Source organism: Pogoniulus pusillus, chromosome 32 (assembly GCF_015220805.1).
Source record: "Pogoniulus pusillus isolate bPogPus1 chromosome 32, bPogPus1.pri, whole genome shotgun sequence".
In the NCBI taxonomy this organism is placed as follows: domain Eukaryota; kingdom Metazoa; phylum Chordata; class Aves; order Piciformes; family Lybiidae; genus Pogoniulus; species Pogoniulus pusillus.
The window spans coordinates 6886006-6904027 of NC_087295.1; the positions used below are offsets into that span (position 1 = coordinate 6886006).

The following is an 18022-nucleotide window of genomic DNA, read 5'->3' on the forward strand; positions in this document are numbered from 1 at the left end:
ATGTACAGAGCAGAGCTGGTGGTGAAGAGAACAGTGGATGTGTGCATGTATAAACCAGTGGCTTTGTAGTCAGTCCCGTGCTCGCTAGTGTCTTCTTACACGTTTAAAATCAGGTGAAGCCTTCCAAGGGTGAACGTGGCAGGAAGTTGCCACCATCTGAGATGCAATATGCTCACATAGTGCCGGTGCAAGGAGGAGGAGTGCAGGCTCACAAGTGTTCATTGTTCTATCTTTAGAAAAGGAGTAGCAGCAGAAACCTCCACATTGACACACAGACAGCAAACAGCTGAACAAAATCACATTCCTAGCCCATCACTGGGCACTCAGAACTGTACTGAAGTGATTAAATAGCACCCCAAGGAAAATGTCAACAGTATACTGGTTAGGGACCTCCAGCATGTTTTTGCATTTCCTCTACCCTCACACAGATTCTCACTCAAGTTCCCTGTTTCAGTGGCTATCACTCACCCCTTATATTTCATTGCAAATCTGATTTTGGCTTTAAGGTTTTCAAACTAAATTGTTCCTTCAACTTTATTCATCCTTCTCAAATTTCACTTTGTAGCAAAACTCTAAGAGCTAATTAAAAATCAGTTGTCTCAATTGATTTGGTATCTCATATATTCTCTGTGAAACCTGGAAAACAGAGAACTTCTCAAGCACGTGGTATGAACTATGGTGTTTATCTCATTTTGCCTTTGGGGCAAAATGATGTAACTGTGGAAAATTAAATCCTTCCAGCTTTCTAGATACTTGAGTTCAGAACCAGATTTGGGTTTTGGACTGACCTCCATCTTTGCCAGCAGTCTTTCCACTGACACTCATCTGTATCATTCCTCAATTTTGTCTCAGGTTGGTGCACCAGTAAGGTCAGTCTGGGGCTGAAAGCCGTAAGAGAAAAATCTTGCACATAGTTTCAGCTTTAGATCTGATGCTCTTCACACTCAAGTCAGTGAGACATCAGTGTAAGCACTTAGCTTACGTGGAAACAGACCTGGTTGGTGATGCTGTTACATCACATAAAATGAAAATTTCCCAATGTAGTTCCAGCTTCAATAATTAGGATATTTGCAGAGCAGCTGCCTTGGAGTTTTGAATAAATCCTATCATGTGTCCCTAAGTATGAAGTAGGATTTATTCTTCAAAAGGTAAAAGAGAAGGTCTGTACCTAAAAAGACTGATTATTTATTATGGATATGCAAATAACCAGTTCCAGGCATGTCTGCTAGGATTGCATATTGTCCTGTAAAATGTTTTCTCAAATACCCAACAGGAAGCATCATATCATCGTGGTGTGACCTCACGTGGCAGTTCTTACATTTATATATGCAAATGGTCATGCTTGCACCTGTACACCCCAACCACACATTCAAATTCAAAGCAACTACATAGTTTAGGTTAAGGAGATGAATTAGGTGTGTCTCAATGGCTGACACACTTTCTACAGAAGCTAGAGCTCTGAGACCCAAGTGCTGGGCTCTTATCCGAGAAGACAGATGGCAATTTCCTTTTGATAAGAGTTTGGGTTTTTTTGCAGCAAAGGAGCCCAGAAGTAACCATTTTTCTTGTGGGGAAAGCATCTTTCAGAAGCCAGATAAATCATTCTAGAATAAACAAGCACAGGAGCCGAGGAACTAATTAAACTGAAATGAGTGGAGTTGTAGCCCCTTTCGGAAAGTTTAGGAGATGCTTTTTGCTTTCATTCTTGCCACACACAGGAACTACTTCAGAATTAGCAAAGTCAGATGATTTTTTTCAGTACTCTTTCCTCTTTTTTTGGGAACCACTAAAATTTATGATTAGTAGTGATGCAAAACTTCATCAGGCCAGAGGAGGTGATCTGTTTACAGTCTGTTTACATCATGCATAAAATAAACAGTTTTAGATATTTTAGAGACTGGAAACACAGAAGTAGGTAACAAGACTAAACCAAGAGACTGGAAACACAAAAGTAGGTAACAAGACTAAACTAAGATTGCTCTGTTTAATTAAAATCTGGAACAGCAAGTGGAAAGGCTTATAAGTATGAAATGTTCCAGATCCATATAAGTTAAAAAGGTGGACAGCCAGGAGCCAAGGGGACAAGAGCCTGCAGGTAGTCCTTAAGTACTGACCTGCTACTAAAACTACAAGTCAGCTACCCCTTGTAATTATGTATATCTAAATGTACTAATTATATTTAATAGCATATATAATATATACTAATATTATACATGCTATGACTTAATATATTTAATATATTTAATTAATATATTTAAATATATTTCATATATTTAAATGTATTCACTCTTCCTTTTGGTAAACATAGAAGACCCAGCTTCAGAAATGCTGACACCTTGAATTTGGTTTATCTTGTTGGAATAGGCGCACACAGGGACTCTTTCCTCTAGCTCCTTTCCTCTCTTTTGTATCTGTCACTAATAGAGCAGTAACAAAAATGGCAAGGATAGTTTCCACTCCTTGCCTGTGCCCTAATGTGTTCTTCTTTGTTCATGTCTCAAGCAGTTTGGTCCTAGAAAGCTGGGAATGATATCTGTTTGACCACTATGAAAAATATACCTTTTGTTGTTGTTGTTAATTGCAATTGTTGTTTATTTAGGCTGGTTCCAGTTTGACCAGCAGCACCTTGCTTACAAAGCCATCGTGAGAACTGTTGTGCATCCTCCTTTATCCATGTCATATCACGGCGTACGTGAGCGCTGCATGCTTCCCATCACCTCAGGTCGCGTCACTTTGCATCAAATCAAGTCATGTCACATCAGTGATACCACTATCAGTACTTACTCCTGATAGAAAATTCAGCATAGATTTAGACAGCAAATAGCTCAGCCACAATAAATGTATATAATGAGCAGATTAAGTATCTGTGAGAACCAGATATTTTAAGCATCCCTGGCAAGTGAGGCCTTTCAGATATTCCCATGTCCCTGCCTCTACGCTGTATTCTGCACATAATTTCTGATATGTGTACATAGACTGAAATGGCTCTGAGCAGCCAGTTTGGGACCCTTACCATCTACAACCATTTGCAAACACAGACCAGTGCAATTTTGAAATAACCAGACATTACTGCATGGGTCTGCAGTGTAACTGCAGTGCATAGTGTATGGGTTGGTCATATCTGAGCGCTGGATGAAAAACAAATGTTGGCAGATCATTTTTTTTGTCATAATTTGGGATTTGCTTCAAACATGTGCCTGCTCAGGCATGCCTTCAAAGAGTTATGCATGATTGGACTCTGTGACAACCATTTTATTAGACATTTTACCTTGTTGTTCATTTATAGAAGCTAAATGTTGTAATTATCCCATTACATTAACTAAACAGAAGGGAGGGGAGGGGCAAAAAAAAAAAGCCTCTAAGCCATAGCTAAACCATGTAGGGTTTCCAGAATAAACATTCTAGAATCAGATCATAGTATCTTTTGGAATAATATTAACTTCCTTCATTTGATGGTGCCTCTGTAGTCTCTTTTGTCCTTCTTGAGATCTTCACATTCAGACTTCTTGAAATTTGACTTCCTTTTGCTTAAGATTCTAAAGCTAAAATAAACCATCAGACCTCAGGCACCCACAGTTGAAAAATTTGGCTGCAAAATTCTATGTAAATGCTAGGTGGTCTTCTTATTGTTGATAACTGGCACTCAAGGCTGTGATATGTAGGTTTTAACCTCAGAGGAAGTTGAAGCAGTATTGCCAGCATCTTTTTTTTAAATTACTTCAGGGATTTTGAGACTCAACATAGGTCTGAGGAGCTATCAAATTGGTACAACATATATGTGCATATTAAAGACAATAAGAATGTAAGCATTAATACTATGTAAAGAATTTGTCAGAAGAGCTACTAGGGACTTCCAAGGAAAAATAAAAGGAAAACCAGGAGAGGAGTGGATGAGGCACTTGGTACCATGGTCTGGTTGATCAGATGGGGCTGGGTGCTAGGTTGGACTGGGTGATTTTGGAGGTCTCTTCCAACCTGGTTGATTTTATAATTCTATAACTTCTTTGTCAGTTCATTCATGTTAAGAAACCAAGGTTGTGGGTATCTAGATCAGAATGTTCTAATTCTATGACTTCAAGGTGTCAAAGACACTTGTGTGTTGTTGTTGCTAGACCTAACCTACAGTTACTGGAATGGGATAGTATGGTGGGTTAGCTTTTAGCAACTCATTTGCTGCCTCAGTGGGATGAGGGAGTAAACAGGATGAGAAAGCTTGTGGGTCAAGACAGAGAGACAAGTTACTAGTCAATGTCATGGGAAAACAGACTTGACTTGGATGTAATTAACTTTAGTTTAAATAGATTCAGCTAGTGAGAAACAAAAAGGCAAATAGTAGAACAGCTTCCTTTACCCCTCTCCCAAACCTAACTTCACTCATTCAATCCCAGATCCTCTACTCAAGGCAGCACAAGAGGCTACAATCTGTCCATAACAGTTCCTCTCTGCTGCTGCTTCCTCATCACTCTTAAGCCAGGTCTTGAGTGGGCTCTCCACTGATCACAGTTCTTACCAGGAAATGCCTATCTTCTACAGTGTGGGGTCCTCTGAGAGCTACAGTGGGGATACACGTTGTGCTGTGGAGCACCTCATCATTTCTCTGACCTTGATGTTTCCTTTCTTGTGTTCACTCTTTGCTTTTTCATTCTTCTCTGCAGTTTCCCCACTACCAAAACTTTGCCTTCCACATCCAATGCAGATTCAATGGTGGTCATGAACAAGACACCAGACTATTCTCAGAAGCCTGTGCTCATTTTGAAAGTCTTTTTCCATTAAGAGCAAGGGACTACTACCCAGAATCTGTCTCATAAGCCACTGTGAAAAACATTAGGAATAAAACCCACTGGATTTTAACATGCAATTCTCTCATAATATAAGCACAGATAAAAGTCACAAATTCTTAGTTAAAAATTTCTGCAAAAGCAAATGCCATACTAAAGTAAGTTTCCTTTCTCTGATCATTTTCACATAGTTTGGATAGAAAAAATACTATGTGTTTTTGATTGAGCACTATTGCTTCATTCTTCTCAACTTTCAGAGTTGTTCTTCAAACCAAAGGGTTTGTCTGGTTCCCCTTGAAAAGCAGTGGTTAGACACACTCCCAGTAGCTGATCTGGTAATGTAATGCTTCCTACAGAAAGGATTGTCTGAGAACGTAAGAGGCTGAGGATTTGTTGGTCCCTAATCAAATATACTGCTTTTCTACACTAATTTAATCTCTAGGAGATATCCAGAAATGTGATTTTTTTTAAACAGCCTTCCTGAAAAACACCAATACTACTTTGTAAAATGAAGTTATGCCTGCTGTTATTCCACATGTCCCTCTGTTCTCCATTGCTGCATTCAGACAGTGTACCTCCACTCTCAGCCTCTCCCACAAGTCTTTTAGAGAGCACACAAGACCTAACTTTATTGTTGTGCTGAGACTAGATAAAGCGACCTTACCTTTCACCTTACAGCTCCATTTTTTCATATTAAGCTCTGACATCCTGAAATGCCTTGGCTTTCCATCAGTCAAACAGTTTGGGCCTTTTCCTTTCTATTTGTTGAATGAGTCATATTGTAATGAATAAACCTGGCTCTTTGGTTTGCAGAGCAGGGCAATGAAGGTTAAGTAAGATATGCCCTTTATAGAGAAAAGTGGAATTACTGTGTAGGCTGTCAAATCCCAGCTTGTATTCCACAATACACCAATGCTTGATCAGTTTCTCACAGCAAATTCACTCAGCCACTAAGGTAGCTTTGCTTAAAAAAAAAAAAAAAAGAGAGAGAAAAAGTGTCTTCTTACAGATGAAGAAAGTATTTGCAGCTCACAGGAAAGCTGCTTGCAGCATGGACTATGCCACACATCTCTGGAATTTTGTATTCTTTAAGACTGTTTCTTAACCCTAGGAACTTCACAGCTCACAATTTTCAGTTATTGTTAGTGCCTCTTTCATCCTCCACCACTTTACCAGTTAGTTTTATTTGTGTGAGCTGTGCTTGCTGCAGTAGAATGGCTCCTACTTTACGTGGAGTTAGAACAGAACAACTTCTGTATGTTTTTTCTTTAGAAGTCAAGCCTTGGGAAGTCAGAAAAATGTACTGAGGCTACTCTGTTATTACAAAATTCTTCCTCATAAAGTTTCGTTCCCCATATAATCATATCATTAGTGGAGGCAACCTTTAGAGGGCTGCTCTGTCACTTTAAACTAAGATCACTATTACCTGCTGCTATGGCTGGTGTTTTGAGAGGGAGCAGAAATTTAGGCACTTGAATTGAGAGCTCCAAATGTCTCAGCCTTCCAAATTAAATCATTATTTACATGCAGAAACAAAATGGGAAGATGCCTTTCATAACACACTTCTATTCTTTCCAGTAAGTGTTCTCAGGGATCCGACCTGCGCTGAGAAATGGGTTAAACCTCTCAAGTCAGAGATTATACCTTTTAAATAAAAGCCAGATGTAATAATGTGATAGGAGTTACCTCAGTGTCTGGACATAATGAAACGAGTTGCTTTTTTTTCTCCATCCTCAGTTTGCACACAATATAAAAGGGGTCGGTTTAGCAGAGTGTAACTTGCAGTCAACAGCTTCTGAAAGCACTCAAAAGAAAAATGCATCTTCTCATTTTTAATCAGACTTATGAATAGGTGGGGATGTTTTTATATGTGCTTGGAAGTCTCTTACCCTATGAGTTGGCCCATTCACTGTCATTTTTCCTGGACCGTGGTACTACCCAGGGTACCTATGCATATCATAGCTTCTGCCATCAGTTTTAATAAGTAGCTTATCTCTGTGATGCAACTAAAAGCAATCCTGAGTGTCTCCAGGGTTTGTTGTAATTAAATTTTATTGTTGGATTTGAAAATAGTGCTGGTTTTGAAAACTGGAGCAAGTAAAATGGAAAGGAGATTGTTGGAAGTGATAGTCTGATTTTTAGAAGATTTTAACTCTTCACAGTTTCTAGATTCACAAGCTCGCTTGTGCATCCCAAGTAACTGTTCCTATAGGCAACCAAAGCCATAAACTATAGCAAGGAGAGTAGTTTATTAGCTGGGGTCAGGTACTGTGCAAAATGTTATCTTTTATACCTGTAAGTCAGATGCTGTAGGATTATAGCTGCAGTAATCTGTGGGTTCCTAATAAGATTGCAGAAGGGCTTTTATGAAAGTCTTACACTTTTACTGCTGCCCCTTTCTTCACATACTTATGTCTACAAGAGCACTCCTCTAAGTCCCAGTGCTGCCCATGAACTACTGTGGAGAGAAGCAGTGTTTACCGGGTCCTGATCTGGACAATAAAGAAATGTCACTGTTTTGAGTAGTAAAGTGACAAATTCATCTGTACCATTACTCAGCATGACACTGCCACACTCAGGCACCGCCATCTCAGGCACTGAAGAGTGCACACAACCGCATTTGGATCACGTCTTGTGCAGTCAGTGGAAACACTCTTGCTATACGCACCCGGGTGGATTGAGCTTTGCCTTGGTCTTTCTACCCATCTCCCCTCTCTTCACAGCTCATCAGGACTGCTAACCAAGCAGTCATTGCAGATTCACCCCTTGTGTTTTATTCCTGCTTGATTATCTTGCTGTGAGATGGCACAAACTGGTTTTGGAGATTCATATCACTATTTTTTTCCAAATCAAAGTATTTCCTCCAACAATGTCATCTTTTCTGTCCAGTATTGCTACTAATCTCTATTTAGTTATTTACTTTACAATTTCTAGAGGGATTGGATGTGCCCAAGGTGCCCCTTTAGGCAACACTTTATATCAAGGTTCCATTTATAAATACTTCATGAAGGGCTAATGAATGATTAATCAATGTTTTAATGTATGACCAATCAATTGTTGTAGAATTTGCAACATCCAACAGACTAGTAGGTTTCTTATAAGCATAGATTATAACCATATCTGACTTCTTCTACTGATGAGCTTCTAAACACCTATAACATACACACTACTCATATCTGTAACCTGCTTAAAATATCTACTAATCACTGATTAATTTTTTATAACCTATTCTGAAGCCAAGCCTGTCTGTAGAGTACATCCCTTACCAGGAGAGTCTGTGACCCTCCATTTCTATAGGATTGATAATTTACTTGTCATCTGAGGACTTAGAACTCCTATTAATCACAGCTCAAATATTAAGGTTTTCTGAGTTAGCTTCAGCCTTTTCACCTCAGCCTAAGAAAAAAAGTCTTTCCTGCCCCCTGACATTTTTTTTCCCTCAAACTATTTTACTCTGCTGGTGTGCATTTTTCAATCTCTGCTAAAATGCAATGATTCATAGAGGGGAAAATCACTCTGAAGTACATTTTCAGCCTGTTTGATTGTTCTCAGGACAACTGTCCCAGAGATGATGACTCCCAGCGTTTTGGTTTTAATTTTTTCTCAAATTTTCATCCATGTGTTCTCAAATCAGAGTTTGTCCTTTCTCAGTAAAGGATGAGAAAATGTAAAGTTTATAAACTACAGCACAGGAACTTACACCTCAAATTGAGGAAGAACTTCTTTACTGTAAAGGGCATGGAGCCCCCCAGAGAGGGTGTGGAGTCTCCTCCTCTGCAGACTTTCAAGACCTGTCTGGATGCATTCCTGTGTGACCTGCACCAGATTACGGTCCTGCTCTGGCAAAGGAGTTGGACTCAACCTCTGGAGATCCTTTCCAACACCTAACATCCTGTGATCCCTTGATAATAATCAGGGGAAGAGACCATCCCCTAGAGGACATCTGGCTCTGACAGAGGAACATCTATTTTGTATGTTTGATGAGAGTGTCCCTTTGTGGTGTCCCCAGCCTCCTAAGGTGAAAACCATGACTGTGTCCTATGATTAATAAATCCCACTCAGGTAGGACTGAAATGGGTGGGGCAACTCATTTGGGGAACATTTACGAGTCGTGCAGTTAATCATTTGCAGCTGAAAAGCAGTAACTTGCTCAGTATCATGTTGTGAAAATGAATTTTGAATTTTTAGTCAATTTGTACTGACCAAAATGAATAAAATGCTGTGACTTACCCAGATGTTGAGATCAATTCCTTAATGGTACAAATTAAAAGGATCTGCAGGTTCTTCTCCTTTCTGGGGTCATTAGTAAAATAGTCTCTCTTCTGAATATCCCCAAGTAAATATCCCTTTCAAGTCGAACACTGATCTTTCACTGACTGCTATTTACAGTAGGATTAGGCTGCCACACCTGTGGCATTAGCACATTCAGCTTAAAGAAAGGCATCAAGTATAATCCAAAACAAAACCAAACAACAAACAACCAGCCAAAAAAAAAAGCAAGGATGATAAAATGGTTTTTTTAACTATATTAAAGAAGAGATAGAGTTTTAGCCTTCAGTATTAACATGGAATTTTCTCTGGCTTTTTTAAAACCACTCATGCTCAAAACCACCAAAGCCACAAAAATAAGGACCTCTGCAAACTACTCAAGTTCTTGGAGTAGACATTAGCATAGTCACGTTTGTGTTACCCAGTTAGCACTCGGTGTTTCTGTGCTTATCAGGGGGTTTACCATGATCTTTTCTTTCTTTTTTCAGCTGGTTAATAATCCATTAGCAAGTCAAGCAGCAGCGGCTGCAGCAGCAGCAGCCATGGGCTCAATAGCAAGCTCCCAGGCCTTTGGCAATGCCCTCTCCAGTCTTCAAGGGGTCACAGGTCAACTCGTTACTAATGCACAAGGACAGGTGAGTAGAAGATGAAGCAAACAGTGAATTCTGATGGCAGGCTGATCTTGGGACAAAAATGAGTTCCGCTTGTATGACATCAATTTAAAAGTGCACATATTGAAGATAAATAAATATTGATTTGCCAGACAAGGTAAGAAATGGGAACTCTTGAGAACTGGAAGGAAGTTAGAAGCTGTTAGAAAGTGGTTTCAAGCCAGGAAAGGATTAGAGTTTGTCTTATTTTAATTCAGCTTTGTGACAAGATCACAATCATGCAATACTTCGGTATCTTAAAAGCCTAGCACCCCTGTAATTCTAAGCAAACACACCAGCTGTCTTCTTCCTCCTATATATGCCTCGTAACAGAGAACTATAGCAAAGTGACACTCTGCTACACAGACTACACTTTTTGTGCAGATTGAAGCATGTCTGTATTACTTCACTTCTAAAAAGGTATTAAGTGCTTTAAGCAAAGGAGTACAACTTAATTTGCAATGAAGTGTCTGGGATGGGTTTAACTGGGTGGCTTACTTACTTGCTTATTGTCTGTAATGGAAATCTGGGAGAAACATTTGCCTCCAAGAAAATTTTCCAAATGGAAACTTGAACAATGTTTCTGGTGTGTCTAAAAGAGAGTGTGCATGTTACCCAGGGCTGGGAGCTGTATATGCATTGCAAGCTATTTCAATTTCAGTCTCAGTAGGGTACAGAAGGATATGCCTCTGAATCCAGCTATATAAAAATAATTCTATCGATGCAGCATGCCTAAGTAGCTTTCAGATTGTGGCCACTGTCATTCTTTATTACATTTCCTAGGACTTAAATTAACACTACTACTTGTTTCACATAAAGTCAGTGCAACAAATCTGTCACTATAACTTATGACTAGAGCTGGTAGCTGAGTAATTTGAATGTGATTGTTCTAAATGCTACAAATTGGGCATAGGGTGATACCAGGGCCTAACATCCACATAAGCACTGTGGGTAAGCATTTCATTAAATGATGCAGCTTGGGTGATGTGTGAATCTAGAGTTTGGTTTCTACTCCTACAAAAACCAAAACAGAAGGAGCAGGTTTTTTTCCTGGTAGTTTTCTATTGCCATGTGTAGTTGGCACAGTGTGACATTTCTTTCTTTTGGCCCATGAAAAAAGAAAAGGAAACACTTTAGAGGAGCCCTCAGCTTTTGTTTTGGGTTTGGTTTTTTAGCATAACATATAAACAAAGATGCATCCTGAGCTTCACTATCACCATCCAAGTCCCAGGGAAAAAAAAATGCTGACCTTGTTATATTTACTGGGTGGGTGCAGAATTGTTCCATCACTACCCCGAGGGTTGAACGATGGAGCTTGTCAAAGTGAGGCCTTATCTAATGAATCATCTTATCGCAGGTGCACACCACACATATTAAAGGAGGATTGTATGAACAATGTGCCCTCTACAATAACCTTTCAATGTCTACTTTAACCCTTGTTTCAATCCCTTTTCATCAAAGGATCATTTTATGCAGCCAGCTTTAAATGGAGGCTCTCAAAAGCCTATTAAGATTTCTGGAGGGATGGAGTATTGGTTTGGAAGAAAAGTTGGTTATAATACCTATAACTCATAGTCAGATCATCTCCAACCTAGAAGCTTGCTTGTTTCTGTCTGTGCTCCAGAACTGGTCCACAATCACCAGTCACACGAGTCACTTGGCACCCAAGATGCTCATCGTAAGAGCTGCAGACATAAACCTGGACTAGTTTTTGATTGTTTTGCCTTTTCCCTACCATAAGAGAAGTGTGGTCATTCATTGTGTGGTTTTAAAAAAAAACACTATTGTGAGAATATCACTGAATGAAACTATAGATTCCCTCAGGCTGAGTCTTTTTTATTCCACACATAATGTGAAGTCCAATAATTCCACAGGTTGTAGAGAAAGGGAAAAAAGAAAGGAAGAATCTTCCCTATTGTTGCCTGAAATTACAGAATCTATCTGTTTGCCTAGCCCTTTTAAATAAGGGCTGTCTTTTTATTACTTGTTTTTATAAATGTGCCTTGGTTTTATAATCACTGCTGCAGACAATGCCACAATATAGATAAATATTGATAATAAGCTTGTAATATAGCACCCGTTTTTATGGGATTCAGCATAAAACCATTTTGCTTAGAGTACAGTTCTGAAGCTATCTGTTTACAGAACAGAACTACTCGGTGTAATTAAACTCCTTTGCAGGAATTAAAATAGTGTTTCCTGCAAATTAATAAAGTATAGCAACTGAGCAAGAACTGAAAGGCACGTTGCTTCACAATTGGAAGTCAAAGTGAATGCTGATTTAGGATACCTGTTTCTAAATTATTAGATTGAACTCATTGAGGAGTCAGATTTCCATCATATATTAAGAACCTGCCCTCTGAAAACTGCCCCTTGCAAAGAATCACAAGTGTGACACCTAAAATTCACTCCTGCAAATGTAAGGCTGGGTGACTTCCTAGACCACTTGTATGTGCAATCGTTGTAATTATGCACTGCTTCTGTTAGAGAAATTCAGGGCTTGTACAGGTCCATCTGTCTAGCTAAATATATGGTGATCAGTAATCCCTGGGGACATTAAGCTGTAGGTCAAATCCAAGATCCTATGGCAAATTTAGGGAAATGATCTTTTCAATTACATATGGCACAGCCTTAATTCCCAGCAGTCCTAGGAGTTCTTACAATCACAATAATAAAACTAGATTAACAATAATTTCTATATCATGTTTGTTATTGGTTTTATCATTGGATTCGCAATTACAGCATGGGGTTTCTTTATTTTTTTTTTCACTTTGGATAGCATTATGAGGCATATTGGCACAGCTCCCCAAGACCACTGTAGCAAAGACATCTAACCCATTGGAATAATAAGATTACATCACCTGATTAATTTCAAATAGTACAGGTAGAGAACTCTAAATCAAATTTTCATTTTCAGAGGCATATTATGAAGAGCAATTGGCCCGTGTAACGTGGTTGATATTCTGTTTGCCCTCAGCACTTTCTAGGAAGCGTTTGCAGGACTAGGCTTTCATATCTTAAATTTAAAAGCCAGGGGAGCACAGTTGGTAGATTCTACACTGTCAGTAGATATGCTGATTTCAAAGAGAAGCTGCTCACCCGCTCAGCTTCATCCTGCACTCTTAGTAGGATCCTAGTACTATTGCTGCACTTGGATTCTTCAGAGATGTAACAACCAGATAGTTCTCTTTCTCACTCTGTTATTGCAAATAACACAAAATTTGAGTAGTTTTGAGTGGATTTTGCTGTGCCTATTAAGTACAAGAGGTCTGTATTTTGGATGTCTCCTTAATCTTTGTAAGGTGATAAACCACAGAAATATGGAACCGTGGTTGATGCTCTGGTTTCCCTAAGAGCTTCTTTTAACAGTTTCTTCCTGCTTTGGCTATCCCATAGTGCTTAATTGTTATTGGTTGCATTGACAGAAATCTGTTGACTTTAACAGGCCCAAAGAGATTTTAACAGGTTAGTTTAGTTCCTTTTCTTGAAAAGATGGGAGCTGTCTAACAGGAAAAAAATACATCCTAATTCATCAATTGCAAAGTAGGGTTTTGCTATAAAGAGTGAAAAAGGTTGCATTTGGAAATCATGAAATGTGTTCATTTGCATTATGCAATTGTGGTAAAGGAGGGCAATGGATTCTTTTCCCTATTAGCTAATAGGGAAACTTAAGTAAGTGTGATGTAATTTAACCAAATAGTGAATTTAATTGGGGTGGCATCAATGTAGTCTAAGACCGTCCTTGGTGGAACTAAGGCTTCGTTGTGCCCATGCCTCGCTCTTGAGCTGTGAAAACCTTCCATATATGAAAACCACGGAGCACAGCTCCACCCTGGTGATTAACCAAAAAAGAACTAATTTTTGAGAGCTGTAGTTCACAAGTAGCTCAGGAAACTAAACAGAGAGAAAGGCATTGTTGATCCAATTAGATAATAGGAGTACTTTGGTTCTCATTATTCTGATGAGAGGGTACACGTTTGCTCTTTGAGCTTCTTGATGGTAAATGGTGCTAATGAGGCCTGATGGATTCCCTGCTCCTAACAAGCCTCTCAGCAGTGCGAGTGATTACAATGGAGATAGATTTGATGGGATGCGCTCCCTTTTGTAGTGTCTCAGCTGCTGACACTCTGCGACATAATCAGGTCACAGAGCCGGTCACAGCCATCAGCAAAAGCCATAGCTCTATCCCTCATTATTAAAGTGCATTATTCAGTTCCAGGCCTTCACAATACTGCCAAGGGCCTTTTTTTCCCTTCTTCTTTTTTTGTTAAGCATCAGTTCTCAAATACAAGAGTTAATAAAATCATCAGCTAAAGAACTAGTAAATTACAGAAATGGAAATAAAGAGCTCCCTTTCAAATTCGTTGAAGGATCACAATTAAATAAGCAGGGACTTTCTCGTCACCACAGACTGCACAGTACAATGTAATATGTCATGTGCAATAAAAACAGGGAAGGGAATTTTATAAAACAGGGTTGTCCTCATTGTGGACTGGCTTGGAAAGTACCAAAGTATCTTTCGACCCAAAGGAAATTTCCAGCTTCCCAAACGTTACCTGTGTACATGCAGGCACTGTTACTGTCACCATCTGCTGTGACTACTCTTTTCTGAACTAGTAAGAAGCACTGCTTAGAATTAATTCTAAGCATAGCTGCTGTCTTGTCTTAAAGTGGCCAAGGCCACAACTAGAAAATATAGGATAGGTCACAGTGCCTGAACTACTCTAATCCCATGGACAAGGCCATTGCCTTCTTTTGGAGAGCGAGCTAATTACAAAATGGTGTAGAAAAAAGGCAATTGTAGCATTTCTTTCTATTCTGGTGGTGTTCAGCTGAGGTTGTCTGCCCTCCAAACGAAAATATTTTTTTCTTAATGCTGTTTAGTCAAAGAGGTGAGGAAAAACTGTGTGGCAAGCCCTTAGTGTTTGGTTCTGTATAAACTTTTTTGGTTTCATTTCAGCCGACTATTCAGTTAAACAGAAGTCTGCTATTCTAATATTGAAATGTACACCTTTGCAGGCATTGACACTGTTTCTGCTAAATCACCAAACTACCTGGTCAGTAACAATGGTATCACTGTGTAGAGCTACGACCAAAGGGACTAACATACAGTGCTTTTTTTTTTGTTATTTCTCCTGTTCAACTCTATAGCTGTTCCTCCTTCTTCCTGCTGGTACAGGACACTAGAACCATCAAATCAGTATGTAAAGTTGCATATAAAACTTTCTGTTACCTTGAATCACAGATGCAAGAATCTCCTGACAGCTGCAGGTCAAAGTACAAAGTTATCATTGTCCAAAAAGCTGTCATCTCCAAGAAAATACTTAGAGATTGCTTTGTGACCTACGTTTTTTTTACCTTACCAAAAATATGGCAGCTATCAATAGGAATGTAAGATGGGCCTCCTTATGGGACTGAAAAGGAGGATGTTAGTTGTTTGTTGGAAGTTTGGGGGCATTTTAACTCTTCTAGAAATTGTAAAAGACCTAAAGCCATATGATGTGTAACACTTCTCAAAGTCCTGAGTGCTACTCTCACTGTTCTCTAGGTGTGCAATGTCCATTGGCCTTTTCCCTTAATGATTGTTAGTGCTGCCACATCTCTTCTGGCTGTGCAGTTCTAATACTTGCTGACACTAATGTTTTACCCCTCACAAACCCTAGCAGTGTTCACAAAAATCTAAACAATGACTGTTTAAACAGCAACTGCTAACAATGTCTTCTCAGGGCTAGGATTGACAGACATGTGAGTTGGTGGTATCAGAATGCTATATATTAAGGAAATTTCATGACAAGCCTGAGATAATAAAAGAGGCACATTTTGAGGAGGAGGCTAGAGGGATGGGCTGTAACATTTAATATTAGCATTTGAGAACATTCCTTGGAAAATCTTTCACTGGGAAAATCTGCTTTTGACAAACTTCCATAATATCTATTGAATTTCTGCTGGGTGGAGTCTGACTCTTCATCTTCCCCCTCAAAGTTCCACATGTCATTCTGCTGTCTGCAGGAACAGAAGGGTCCATATTATGAGGAAAGGTCAGTTATGAGGGAAGAATTATTTTTTTCTGCTGGTTTCCCCTACCCACAGCTAAATGTTGAGGAGGCTGTTTGTTTAATTACCTCCCATGTGAATTTGAATCAAAAGACAATTCTTCTAACATACTTTTGCTGACTTTGTCTTTATTTTACTGCACTGTTTAGCTCATCTCAAATACTGCATGCAGTTTTGGGCTTCTCAGTTTAAGAGGGACAAGGAACTGCTGTAAAGGGTCCAGCAGAGGTCTAAGAGGATGATTAGGGGACTGGAGCACTGCCTGATGAGGAGAGACTGAGGGACCTGGGGCTTTTTAGTCTGGAGAAGACTGAGAGGGGATTTAATAAATGTTTAGAAACACCTGAGGGATGATCAGAGTGGGGGGACAGGCTCTGCTCACTTGCTCCCTGGGATAGGACAAGGAGCAATGGGTGTAAGTTGCAGCAAAAGAGGTTCCATCTCAACACAAGGTGGAACTTCATGACTGTAAGGGTCCCAGAGCACTGGAACAGGCTCCCCAGAGAGGTTGTGGAGTCTCCTTCTCTGGAGACTTTCAAGGCCTGTCTGGGTGTGTTCCTCTGTGATCTATGCTAGATTGCGTGGTCCTGTTCTGGCAGAGGGGTTGGACTCCATGATCTCCTTGGGTCCCTTCCAGCCCCTAATATTCAGTGATCCTGTGATCTAAGCTTAGTTTTAGCCACACTGGCATAAATGTAAAAATGTATGGACCAAACTCTCAGGTCATGAAAATTTATCATTTCATTGGAATGGGCAGGGGCAGAGAGCGAGGCTGCTTATACCTAAACATGTCCATTTTAGACAGTGATCCCTGATAAATTTTTGATATCCACAAGTATGAATAGCTGTGAAATCTATATCCACATCTTTCAGAATGGTGGTGAAGTCCAGCACAGTTACCATCTGCAACATGGAAAAGTGATATCTCCTTAGCCTCTGGTAACAAGTTCAGAACTGCTGGTGGTGCCACCATATTTAACAGAGGAAATGCAGCTTTCTCACAGGGTTTTGGAAAAAGTAGGGGGGGGGGGGGGGGAATATTCGTAGATTAGTTATCCAAACAACCCCAACCATTGCAAAAATGTGGCAAGAAAAGCTGTTTGGAAAAAAGTAGCCAGCTTTAAAACAAGAGCACCGCTGCTTTCCTCCACATCTCCCAGAAAATGAGTGGTGGCAGGAGCAGTTCAGACTGGCTGATGAGGTAAAGCAAAGCATCTAATGCAGGGGACTCTAATGTTCCCCAAAAGCTACCATGAGCTGATAGGTTAAATACTGTTTGTTGCAAATAGCAGTTGCAAGGGGAACACCATTATTTAATAAGTGTACAAAACTTTTCCTTACTGGAAAATACATACTGGAGCCATGCTTGGATCACAACTGGTCTCCAGACAGACTTACTAAGGAAGGGATAATTGTGTATTGACATCTTTATCAGCTTGAAAATGCTCCACATCTATCCAGAAAGGCCACTGAAATTCCTTTGATCTGGCTCACAACAAATCCTACTTGGACTATTAATCCTCACACTTCAGATCTGCAGCCTCTTGCCTGCATCTCTGCCCAAGGTACTGTATCTCGGATGTAGGTGTTTTTTCAGAGGTACCCAAGTCTTATTTTCCAAAGCAACTTCTATACCTGTAAGAGCCTGAGTTTCCTTCAATCAGTGTTAGGAGTCGTAGTGCTTGAAGGCATGTCTGTGCGCTGTAATGGAGCACTGCAAGCAAACTCCAGGAGACAGAACATTTATATGCCTCAGTGCCACACTAGCACAGATCCCAGCAGCCAAACCCTTGGTAGTACGGTGTTATGGCTGGACTAATTAATTCTACTTCTCAACAAGGTGACATAAACTCTAGCTCATTAGTTACTAGCTCTGGGGTCTTTGTAGCACACTGTATTATGTGGAGCAAATGTACTTTGAAGAGAGCCTTAAAAGCCTGAAGAGTTTAGGTACTTTGGAAAATGATACTCACTGATCTAAATTCATTCTTTAAAGTCAGGAGTACAGGACATACCTGTCCTCTTGCCGTTGCCTTCTTAATGACTATTGCATGGAGGGAAAAAACCAACTACTAGGTCAGCTTAAGTAGCATTTTCATGAAAGCCAACCACTAACTAAATAAGCAGCTACCATTCCTATAATCTGTTCATCTGAGCATTGTGAGGTGGTTATAAGCATGGCAAATTTTCATTGTTATCACCAGTGACATACATCACAGTCAATGAAATCTTTCTGCTCTATGGAGGTTCTTACACTGCTCTCCTTATCAT

General features: G+C 39.7%; 1 protein-coding gene across 3 annotated transcripts in view; it reads left to right on the plus strand.

The window, feature by feature from the left end:
• POU6F2 (POU class 6 homeobox 2) overlaps window positions 1-18022 on the plus strand; it is a 303523-nt gene that overhangs the window by 230959 nt on the left and 54542 nt on the right. For all 3 annotated transcript variants that reach the window (XR_010308035.1, XM_064169525.1, XM_064169526.1), the window contains exon 6: window positions 9536-9682. Coding sequence is in view for 2 of the 3 variants with exons in the window: in XM_064169525.1 (XP_064025595.1) it covers window positions 9536-9682 (147 nt within the window). In the remaining variant the exon portion in view is untranslated. The remainder of the gene's footprint in view (window positions 1-9535; window positions 9683-18022) is intronic.